This window comes from Channa argus, chromosome 2 (genome assembly GCF_033026475.1).
Source record: "Channa argus isolate prfri chromosome 2, Channa argus male v1.0, whole genome shotgun sequence".
NCBI classification, from domain to species: domain Eukaryota; kingdom Metazoa; phylum Chordata; class Actinopteri; order Anabantiformes; family Channidae; genus Channa; species Channa argus.
In genome coordinates, this window is record NC_090198.1 from 5,039,399 (window position 1) to 5,051,715 (window position 12,317).

General features: G+C 39.0%; 1 protein-coding gene across 1 annotated transcript in view; it reads right to left on the reverse strand.

Annotated features, from left to right (window-relative positions):
* Positions 1-12,317, reverse strand: part of si:ch211-186j3.6 (neural-cadherin) — a 306,902-nt gene that overhangs the window by 134,390 nt on the left and 160,195 nt on the right. The window contains exons 17-19 of the mRNA XM_067494964.1: positions 4,368-4,488; positions 3,033-3,195; positions 602-1,270 (exon numbers count right to left, since the gene is read on the reverse strand). Of these exons, the coding sequence (XP_067351065.1) occupies positions 602-1,270; positions 3,033-3,195; positions 4,368-4,488 (953 nt within the window). The remainder of the gene's footprint in view (positions 1-601; positions 1,271-3,032; positions 3,196-4,367; positions 4,489-12,317) is intronic.

A 12,317-nucleotide genomic window follows, 5' to 3' on the forward strand; every position in this document is an offset into this window, starting at 1 on the left:
TAGGATCACACAATTCAAAGTGTGAACCACCGCCCTTTTAGTAGTAGACCACCACCACCGTTTCCTTTCTGCCTCCAGTGGTCTTCAGTTTAATACATAGGAACTGCTGAATCTTGGCACAACACAGGACTGAAAGCTAAAGATCTGGGTCACAGTGAATGTCATAATTTGAATGTCTACAACAGCTACTGTTGCTCTTTTCTCTCAGTCACAATGTACTAATGGTTCATAAAAACTGACTTTTTTTTTCAACTGAGGAGCTACTGGGAGGAAACCAACTGAAACAATGACCTGAAAGAGAATACAAGTGACATAGAGCTACAGAGTTCATCTCTGACATTATGTAAACCAAAAATACTAAAAACATTCACTGACTTTATTTTGTGATGTGAAATAGAGTTATTAAATGTCTATTATTGATTTCACAAATGTCAGCAGATGACTTTTAATTTCAGTCTGTGCAGCCGTTGTGTTGTACCTGCTTTCCTGAGGTCAAAGTAAGATTCTGTGTATTCCATCAACCACCATCAAATTCTATGTTTGCATGCAAAGAGGTCATTTCAAAATATACTGATGACAGAAAAGCCCTCGCTGGACCCACCTCTGCATTGGGCTCTGCATTCTCAGAGATCCTTGCCAGGCAGGAGTGGTCAGTGAATCTTGGAGCGTGGTCATTCACATCCTTGATTTGAATGGTAGCAGTTGCAGTTCCTGTCATCCCTCCCCCATCTCTGGCCTCCACGACCAGGAGGTAGGACTCGACCTGCTCTCTGTCCAGCCCACCCATGGCTACAGTGATGGTCCCTGTGGTGGGGTTGATAGTGAACATTTCTGAGAAGGTAGGCACTCTTCCTATTTCAATGTTAGTGGCATCTAAACTACCCACAATCCTGTACGAGAGCACAGCGTTCTGCCCCACAGCTGAGTCGTCCAAGTCGGTGGCTGTCATCTCCATCACAGATGTCCCTACTACAGAATTCTCAGGCACATCTCCATGACAGCTAGGGGCACATGTGAAAATGGGCACATTGTCATTAATGTCCCACACATTGATGATGACATCGCTGAAACCAGTTAGACCTTCACCACCCTCATCTGTGGCAAGGACAACAAAACGCCACACAGCACGCTCCTCGCGGTCCAACGTCCGCTGTGCATAGATCTTGCCAGTGACCTCATCGATAATGAATTCGCTCTCTGCACCCTGACCATGGAGAGAGTAACGGAGGGCCTCCTGATCAGCATCTTTATCTGGGTCAGATGCTGTTACCTACAAACACAAAAGGCACACAGACAGAGATGATGATGAAAGTTGAATCCCCCAAGTTTTTACACCATTTAATTATTAAAATGCTCCTGACTCAGGGTAATGTCCTGACTGGAAGCATTTCACGACTGGTCTGTGCTGGCATGTAAGTTCCAACCTCTTCAACCCAAACTCTTCCCGATCGTTCCTGCCTCTCTTCTTCTGTCACCCTCAACACATCAGTCACAATTACACCGTGAGCAGGCCAAAGATGTCTCAATTTAGCACAGTAATTGCAGTGGGATGTAGAGCCAAATTAACTGTGTTCCATTTAAAGAGGAAGAATTGCTCTTACATAAGTAGAGAAGCTAGAGTGAACAAGATTTTCAATGAGGCACTTTGAAGCCAAACCTTTTACTATTTTGGTTTATATGTTGGAGTACTCCCTCACGGTGAGAAATATTGCTAGATTTGCACAAGTGGGACAATCTGTGGGAGTTAAAATGTCTTTGATTCACTGGATTGATCACTTATAAAATACATTATCTCACGCATCACAACTGGTGGTGGCAACAATGTAACTACTAGATAAAATATAAATATTGGTGACCTCCAACTGAGGACTTGAAAGACATGAACTGTAGGTTTGGAGATCTCTGATTTGGTGTGGAATCAACTGTTTGCAAAAATCTATCCCCTATGTTAATGCTCCATTACGTTTTAAGCTTTTCCAGACAATCTACCCGAGGAAAAAATAAAAATGGTTCGGTCATTGTGGTTCTGACTTTTTATATATTTCAAGCTGACTCACTTTAATGAGAACCCTCTTACACACATACATGACTGTGCTTCAGATGGAGGCTAACGCTTCATGTCTCAAGAAAAAAATTCAACAAGTAATGTACAGTGCTGTAAAAATATGAGGCTTTTTCCTCTTTTTTTGTGTGTAAAAAACAGACATGCAAAACATAAAACAACTACCACCTCCATGTTTGACCGTGTTCTTTTTTATATACAGTGTGTTTGGCTTGTTACATCTGACATAGAAGATTCTCCTAAAAGGTTTGGTGGGGGTCATCTAGGTGTGCTGAGGCAGAACTCCGACAAGTCTTAATGTTCTTTACCTTGCCTCTCTGTAGATGCTATTTTGACCCCATGTCTTTCAGGCAGTGGAGTCATGAAAAGTGACCTTTTCTTGAGGTAAGAGAGGCCTGCAGTTCTTCAGATAATTTCCCTGGATCTTTTGTGAGCCGTCACCATGATTTTTTTACTATTCTTGGAAGGTCAGCCACTTCTGGAAAGTTTCACTATTGTTCCAAGTCTTCGCCATTTGAAGAAAGTATTTCTTTCTGTGGAGCTGTGGAGTCTAAGAACCTTTAGACTCCACAGCTTTATAACCTTTCCTACACTTAGTTACTAAACTCAAAAAACTACCAAACTGGATTTCTAAAGGCATTTAGCTGCTACACAAAACCTTTTTCCTATATTATATAAAATAAATACATTTAAATTCATACAAAACTTGTATTTGTGTTTGTTTTGGTTGACAGTGTTTTATGTGAGATTTCAATCTGAAACAGCTTAGTATACACACAAAAAGAGAATAAAACAGGAAGGGTACAATTATTGTTTCACAGCACTTTACACATAAGATCAGACACATATACAGTTCTAGCAGAATGTCATGACTACGGCATGACTATCGCAAGAGATATTCTTCATATTTTCGCAAAAAGTCAAGCTTACAAATGGTGTAATACATTTTTGAAAAGTGTTTGAAATGTACCTGTAACACAAACACTGGGGAGCCATCCAGCTCTTCCGTTACGCGGCCGTAGTACTCGTTCTCTGTGAACACTGGAGCTTCGTCATTCTTGTTAACCACGTTTACCGTCACTGTTGTGTAATCTTCCCACTTCCCATCTGAAGCCAGAACATGAAGCTTGTACCTGAGCAAAAGTTACAGCTTCATCATTATAAGTGAAAGCTATAGCATATTTAGAGCTGGCTAATTTCGTGGGTTATGTCATGAAATGCATTTTCAAGTATAATCTGAATATTAAAAGATGAGGCACAACATACATTAGTCAGAATGGGGTCTGTCGTAGGCAACTTTATGTGCAAAAAACCAACTCGTGTAACTGATCTAAGGGGTGTCCAACAATCTTACTCAACTAAGGCTAAATACCCGCAGCATACTGTCATGTCCTATAAAATAATTCGATCAATTAACAAGTAGCAGCGCAGGAAAACAGCAGCAACATGGCTCATGATCTTATCCTCTGAACAAATCTAAAAATCACAAGAACTGCTCATTTTTTCTCTCATATAATTAGGTCCGCTTCAATTCCCTGCTTAGAACAAGGGTGCAGTGCTCTGTGAGCTTTGCAGTTCTCATTCTCTTAGTGCAACCCCCTGGGAGATGAAAGGTTCATCTGAAAACCTAAAGCTCCAAAATAAACAATACCGATGTGCCAGTATCCTGCTCCCCAAGCTTTTGCCTTCACCGGCCAGCACAGCTTTGAGTCTGTATTTAATTATGGATCAGGTCACAATTTGTATCAACAGGTTGAGCTGGGCCCGAGAGGTGGTGAATTGATTTAGAGACAAGTAAATCGGTTTTAGTTGAGCTTCAGCACTCAGCTGCAGTACAAGTTTGCAAACTGGAGCTGCTTAAGATTCTACTCCAGATTTGTTTTTAAAATAATTTTCTCTATGATGTTTAATTTTTTCAGAACATATAGGATAGATCATTCTGAGGTGTTGCTGATTTTCTGCATATGCTTTTATACAGCGTATACGCAACAAGACGACTACACGACAACAGTAAAACTTACTGTGATAACCCTGCACACAGAATATAAAATATATATTTGAGAATTTGCATTTAATTGAGTTAAAATTTGCCTTTAATAAAATCAGGTCAAATATGTTAAAAGATCAGGACTCATTCTTGGGATGACTGCCTCAATCTGGATGTTCCTGTTAAATTTGGAATCAACATTTAAAGGGCTCACACTTAACGACGCAAAAAATTCCTAGATTAAAAAGTGTTTGGCAGGAAAACGAGCCGTGTGAATTTCGTGTAAAAACTGTAAAAACTTTTTCAGTATGCTCCTACCTTTTGTTCTGCTCATAATCCAGGGGCTGGGCAATAAAGATGGTGCCCACTTCTGGTTCCACATCAAACACCCCTCCTGTGTTCCCTGATGTGATCTGGTAGCGTAGCTTAGCATTTCCACCTGCAGACCAGGAGAAGTTGGAGGTGAATTATTTTTTTTCTTATTTTTCGTCAGTGAACCTTGACAAAGCACAGCAGTGGATGTAAGTCTACATGCTGTAGTGACACCATAGTCCGAGCTTATCTTTGGATCTGTACCAGAAAATAGCTTTGATGAAAACCTGATCCCGAACAGATTTAAACTCTGCCCCAAGTTTTCTGTCAATCCACCAATCTGCCCTCATGCCCTCATATACGCAGCATCAGCCCGCTTTTGCTGGAAAACTGAAATCAGATATTCCGATCTAAATGTTAGTCTTCAAACAACAGGTATTTATGGAAAAATATTTATAGTGCAGCTGGTTCAGAATATTTTCAAGACAACAAATGTACTGTATTAGGACATGAAGCCAGATAATTATGAACTATACTTTCTCATGATTTGCACTGCTTAGGATTTTTTAAAAAAAGGCTTTAATTTTCTGTTATAATGTTACATATAAAAGACAAAAAAGACAAGTCACGCTGAACTGTCAGCTCGCTGATAACCATCTTAGATATTTGAAACATCCCAAATGTACACTAAAGTTTAGTGTACACTTCATCCAAAGAGTTTTATTATTAAATAATTTCAATTAATAATAGAAGGGAAAAATACATTTAAATGTAATTAAATGTAAATATTAAAACCAGGTTAAGGTAAGCAAATGTCAAAATAGTAACAGAGTGTATCAAGTGTATCAGACACACTTGATCGAAATGTAATATCTGCTGCTACAGCAGGTTCTGAATTGGAATCTAAATTAGTAAGTACTCTAACAAATACTTTTTGTTCACACGGTCATAATAATGGAATTTTGTTTTTTTGCTTTTTGTAGCAATAAATTCAACAATCTTTGATTTTGATTTTAACCCATTGCTCTTTACATAACAGCTTACACTCATGGATGTTTTTTGGCTTTCTTGCATGAACAGCCTGCTTCAGGTCCTTCCACATGATTTTCTTTCTTCCAAAATATTTCTTCTGCTTGAACTATTCTTTGGTAGAACAGTGTTTTAGGGTTGTTGTCTTACTGTATGATCGACTTCCTGTTGATTGTAGTTCATGGAGTTGTCTCAAAAATTTGCACCCTGTCAAGCACGGAGTTCAGTGCTGGACTAAAAGGTGAACTCCTGAATGTTAATATGATCCACTACTTTGCTCTTATCCATACATACATACATACATACATATATACATTATCTACATGATCTGCCCAACAGTGGACTGGTGGAGTCCAAATTCTCTAGTATTGTTTTTGTAATCTTTCTAACTTGGTGAGTACCAGCAACTCTTTTTCCAAGGCCTTCACAAATCACCTTTGCTGTTTGTAGAAGTGTCAGAAGAGAAAGATTTCACTTCTTTAAATACGGTAGATCCTTCTAGACTCAAACCTGATTGACATCTAATTTGCTCTTTAAATGAACTTATACCTCCTACTTTTAGTTCACACTAATCTTTTCCCCTCAAAAACAAGTTTAATGTATTTGTCTCCTTTGTTTAATCGAGTCTCCTTTAACTAGTTTTAGAACTTGTAAACAGAAATAGACAAAGTGGAAATGGTTCACAAACTTTCAAGCACCATTGTATCTTAGGCCTTTAAGAGAGAAAAAAAATCAGGCTTGCCCTTACAAAAACAAAATACTTTATATCCTCTTAGATTTTCTGAAGAGCCAATCAGTATCACTATCTCATTATTGATATTAATAATATATATTGACTTTCTATGACTAAATTTGGATGACATTAAGCACAAGGCTGAGACTAATAAAAGCAACTGCCAGATCACCATGACAATTGCACTATTTGTGGACGAATTTAAGCACAGAGTCACCGTCAGCACTTACAAGAGCTTGTCTACTCAAACATGTAAACATTATATTCAAGTCAACATGGGGACGAATGATCCACTGTGGCGACCCTGAACTCACGGGATACGCATAAAGGACAAAAAAAATAACTCTTTTAATAAACAGCACAGAGATTTCCCTTGATTATGATATTTAAAAAAAAAAATTTAGGTTCAAACATCTTTATTGATCCTATGGGGAAATCGTGTTGCCTCGTTACAACTGCTCTCCACCAAACCAAAACAATAAACATGTACAAGTAAAAACTACTGATCAATAAGTAAGTAAAAACCCAGCTAGAGTAGTAAACATTTGACCAATTTAGTCCCCTCTCCTTTTTACAGAAGGGGGATGAATTGACGAGTTTAGTGGCCAGTTGGAGAAAGGATCTGTGGTGTTCTGTGGAGCACGTGACTGTGATCAGTCTCTGTCTGAAAGTGTTTCTCTGTGCAGCCAGTGCGCAGTGGAGTGGGTGGGAGGGATTGTCAAGGATTGAGAGGAGTTTGGACAACAGTCTCCTCTCAGCCACAACATGCAGAGGGTCCATGGCAGGACTATGAGTTGTACCTAAAGTCAGAGGTATACAGGTTGAAGAGAAAGGGAGATGGAACTGTCCCTTGGAGAGCACCTGTGCTGCAGTCCACAGTGTCAGATAAACAGTTCTGCAGATGGACATACTGGGGTCGGTCAGTGAGATAGTCTAAAATCCAGGCAACCATGGGGCTAAGTCAAAGAACATAATCCTTACAGACCCCCACAGGCTTTTCCAGGTAGGTGTAGATGTGAAGTAGCAGGTGGATTCCTTTTTCTACTTTCCTCTCTCCTCCGATTTGCCCGCACTGTGCTGAAGCCGTCAATACTGAGGCATGTATCGGACATACTGTCCTGCAGCCATGTCTCCCTGTAACACACTAGTCTACACTCCCAAAAGATATTTTCCTTCCTCACCAGTGCAGTCAACTTATCCACTTTCTTCTCCAGAGACCTTATGTTGCCCATAATCAGAGATGGGTTTCCTCCCACAGTCCCAAGACGTGCATGTTAGGATAATTGATGACTCTAAATTGTCTGCAGGTGTGAATGAGAGTGTAAATGGTTGTCTGTCTGTCCCTGAGACAGACTGGTAACCTGTCCTAGGGAGAACCCCGCCCTCGCCCTGAGAGCTTGGATAGGCCACCACATTCTCATCCCACAGCATCAAATATTGACGCTTCCTAAGGCATCAAATTGTGCAGCTTTATACATCCTTTGGCATATCATATTAGGGTCAGGCAGCAAAACTTCAGGGTGAAGCTAAGTTAGAAGATAAATTACACAAATACCAAATGCTAACAGTTCACATTACTAGAAACAGGACTTTTCCACAGAGGATCAGGGTTTGACTCTAGTGTGAGATGTTGGGCGCTTAAATGATGATCGTTATGAAAGATGAAGTTTCGGGGTTGCCACTGTACTGCACTGAAAGCTCAAAGCGTCGATCACTGTACAGTGGGTACCCCTAGCGTCAGCATGTAACGCAGAGGGGAAAGGAGAAAGCTGTGATTTTCAAAGTGAGAATAGACTAAATAGGCTGCAGTCCCCATGCAACCCTGAGTAGGATAAGTTGTTATAGAAAATGAATGCATGATAATATAGGAGTACAAGTAAATCCTGGTTCTCCAGCTTTACTGGTGGTAAAACAACACACAATGAATATCACGTTTCCATAAAGTTCCCAACTCCTGTTGTTTCCAAAGTTCTCTCACTACCTCACTTAATAACCTTTTTTTCTGGGCAAAACATTTTTAATAAGCTCTATTGGATGCTTATCAACCAAATGTCCCCCCACAATGCAATTACTGTTGAGCCAAGATCTGCATCTCAATCACCGTTGCATCCACCACCCCCAATGTTAATATGAAAGAAAAAGGAGAAACCTCTGAAGATGAGATGAGATTCACAGCTTATTAGAAAGATGAAAGTCAAAGAAAGAGAGAGAAGAATGCTTTAATCCACATCATTTTGTACTGGCTGCCTGTTGGCTTTTTGAAATTAGACATTAGGGACATATACAATTGCATCTCTCCTTCCGCTCCCTGTTATGCTCTGTTTTTCTTGTCTCAATCGCTTAAGTAATTAGAAAACTGCTGAGACCCAAAGGACAACAACAACAACAAAAAAAAAGCATAGGGAGTAATAGTTAAAATAAACAAACAAACGGAGAGAAAATTATTGTTTTTTTTTTTTTTTTTTCCCAGTTGTACCATTTTCAAAACTCTTTTCATCACCCTAGATACTATGAGTTACTGAAACTGTAGCATACAGACAAGCAGAGAGGGAAAAGAGAGAGAGAAACATAAAAGGTTGGCAGATGTCACTAAGAGTAAAGATATCAAACATTTAAAATTTTGGAGAGAATAAAAAACCCTCACCCTCCGTAGCACCAAAACATCCTATTATTCATCATTAATAGAAGAATAAGAAAGGAAAAAGAACCCCCAGCTTCTTTGCAGCACCATAGCCAGGCTGACAAAGCTCCTAGCTCTGCTGAGCCAAGTATTCCCCTAACTCTCAGCAACAATGGCTATGAATTTCTTAACAAATAAAATTGTAACTTTTAGTGAATACATTTCACCAGATCTTCCCCACGATTGTCACAGATAGATCCTCATGCGCAATATCTCTGGAGTATTTTATATAACCTCAATCTCACAGACTGCATCTTCCATGTACTGTAGATCTCTAGCTGTGAGGCAGCAGCGCTAACCACTCCACCACCGTGCTACCTCAATTTGTTTATGTAAATGATTAATCTTCTAAGCAAACAGAAGTTAGTAATAAAGTTCTAGTGTAGAGGGTTATGTGCGAGGGAATACTTTTCACTTTATATTCAGACATTTATTATTTTATTTATCTTATCCTGTGAGTTCAGGGTCACCACAGCAGATCATTGTCCACATTTTGATTTGGCACAGTTTTTACACCGGATGCCCTTCCTGACGCAACCCCCCCCAATTTCTACCAGGCTTGGACCAGCACTGCACATTTGGGGACGGGAATGGGCTGTTGGGGGTTCAGTGTCTTGCCCAGAGAGACTTTGACATATATACCGGGGATTGAACCACTGACCCTGTGGTCCATGGATGACTGCCTTCCCAACTGAGCTAAAGCCTGTATGCACCCATACAGGCTTGACGGATTGATCCTTAATTAATCAATACTTTCGATATAGGGGTCGTATCGAAAATGATCAATCCAAAAGTCAAAATATCGACATTAAGGGCTTTTTTAAACCAGTGATTTTATTTATTTTGCATGAAATATAATATTTAAAATGCGCTTGTATATAACACTTTTTCTTATGCAGCTCCCATCGCACGTCACGCACATTGGTCACCCCTCCCTGCTCTGCTGTCTTTTGTTGCCCTACCATCACGTGACTCAGCAGCGCCAACAGCAAGCAGGTGCAGAGAGAGTTGGTGGTGCCTCCCTTGGTTTCACTGTGTGGAAGTATTTTACTGCTGTGAATGAAAACACAGCGAATTGCAACGTCTGTAAAAAGGTCATTCTCTACTGTGGTAACACCACCAACTAACACAAACACATAAAACGACATGACAAAGAGAGCTCGGAACTACAAAAGGAAGGCAAATCTTTCAGACAGAGCCCCGCCGGCAGCGAGACAGAAGTCACTGGAAGAGTCCTGTCATGCTTCAGAAATAATATCCTAAATATTAGGATCGATACAAAATTTTGCAGTATCGCCCACCTCTAAAAGCCGCCCCCTTAGGTAACAGCTATATTTATATTTAAAACAGATATTTAAAACATAACAGAGAATCAAAATTTAAGAATAGCTAAAAGACATAAAGGCCTGGGCATTCTCTAATTTACTACCTAAAAATTCAGAAAAGAGCTAAGTTCTTGTATTTGGGCTTATAAAAGCATTGAAAAACACCTACACACATTTGTATTTGTATTATCTGCTGTTTCTTTTATTCGTTAAAATGTTTGTAAAATGATCACAAAACACACAAAAACGCACATTGAGTACATTGTCTATACTTGTCTTGAGAAAGGAAGGTTATTCTCAACGATATATAGCCAAGAAATTAAAGATTTCATTAGAAGATGTACACTAGAAGACAGAAGACACAGCAGAAAGCCCGAGCGCACATCTGCCCAAGGACACAACTACTTACGAGTGTCATCCTTGAAAAACAGATGCCTCACTGCTACTCAATTGGCTGCATAGTTGAATAAAACAAGAGAGAAACCAGTGTGCACAGACACTGTGAGTAGGACACCAAGAAAAAACCCTAATAAGGTCAGTAAATCGGAAGAAAAGGTTGCAGTGGGCCAAGATGCACAAAGAGTGGACTTTAGATGAGTGGAACAAAGACTTGTACACTGATGAGTCAAAGTTTGAGGTGTTTGGAACCAAGCAAAGAACATGTGTCAGATGCAGAGCTCATGCCTGACACCATGAGTGAAGTATAGAGGTGAAAACACGATCATCTGGGGATTCTTTGGAAATGGAATAGTGAGCGATCTGCATCATGTGCAAGGCATCAGCATGTACCACTCTATAGTAAAGTAAAGTACACAGTAGTAAATTATTTGGAGAAGATAGTAGGCTTTTATTTTGCAGCCACTTCCTGTTCCTGGTCTCGTCACATTTGTCCCCGCTTAACTAATCAGTGGTAATCAGTTTCACCTGCTCTCGCAACTCTCACTTCTGCTGTTGGTGCCTCAAGTAGTGCATCCTATCAAGTAGGGGACTGTCTACTATTCAAAATATTTTAAGCAAGATGTATTTTCTTTTCCCTCTAAAATTATCACTTTAGATTAAAAATGTCACATTCATCCATTTGATTTGGATGAAAGAGTTCACCACTCTTTATTATGCAATATTCAAAAGTCCACTTACTCTTATTCATGTCATTTTAGAGTTTTAAGCTGCAAATCATATTGTGCATGAATAGGGCCCTTTAATATTTGCATAAATTAGCTTGTTAAACACAAGGTGTAAAGTCAGACTACAGATGTTATAGTAATGTGTCATACACACATATAATGTGTTATTTTTTTTTCTTCTGGTCATCTCATTTTCTGATTTTATCATGACCTGGGATCAGTATTAATGCTTCATGACTGTAGTATATTCAGATACAACGTTGAACCTTTTAGTTATATTTAACTTTTATACAAAAGCTCGTGTCTGAGACAAATTAATGAATTGTTTCAAAACTATAATCCCTTAGTCACAGAAATAACACCTAAAACTTTATGACCCTGATATTGCAAAATAACTCTTTCTACCATCTGAGCCACAGTTGCCTCAACTTTAACATTTATTTTGAAATATTCATTTAATAACTGGAGATTATACTGGAGATTATGTATTTTATTTATTTGTTTTTATTTGTTTTGCATTTAATTAAATCTCATTGCCCAAATTACTATAATAAAACGCTTTAATATTTTCTATAAGTAAAATATTTCGGCTGCGGCAAGTAAAATATTTCGGCTGCTTGCTCGAAGGACAAGTGGTTGAAATAGTTTAATTTGCTGTGTGTATTATTTCAATAATTATTCACCTGTGTTTTCTACAACGTTTATAAAAATAAATATTAATTTGCATTAGCTGGTGATGTGTGACTAATTAATTTGTTTCAGTTAATAAATGATTAACCTTTTAAATCTATACCTATTCTAGTGCCCTACAATGACAAATCATTGATTAATGAATGTGCTTGCTAGTCATGATGAAGAACATGATGACGAAGTAGTGAATCTAAGCAAACCACAACATTTTATCTAAACCTAAACCCTGAGATGTCTGAGATGTCTATGCAAACATAGAAATGCTACTGCTTCCTTCATCTCTGAGATAACACCTCTATTCAAGACTCTAGCAAGCTTCTTACCCAACTGAGTGAGCCAAGACGTGTCCTTTTCTAATAACTGTGTCTGTGTGTA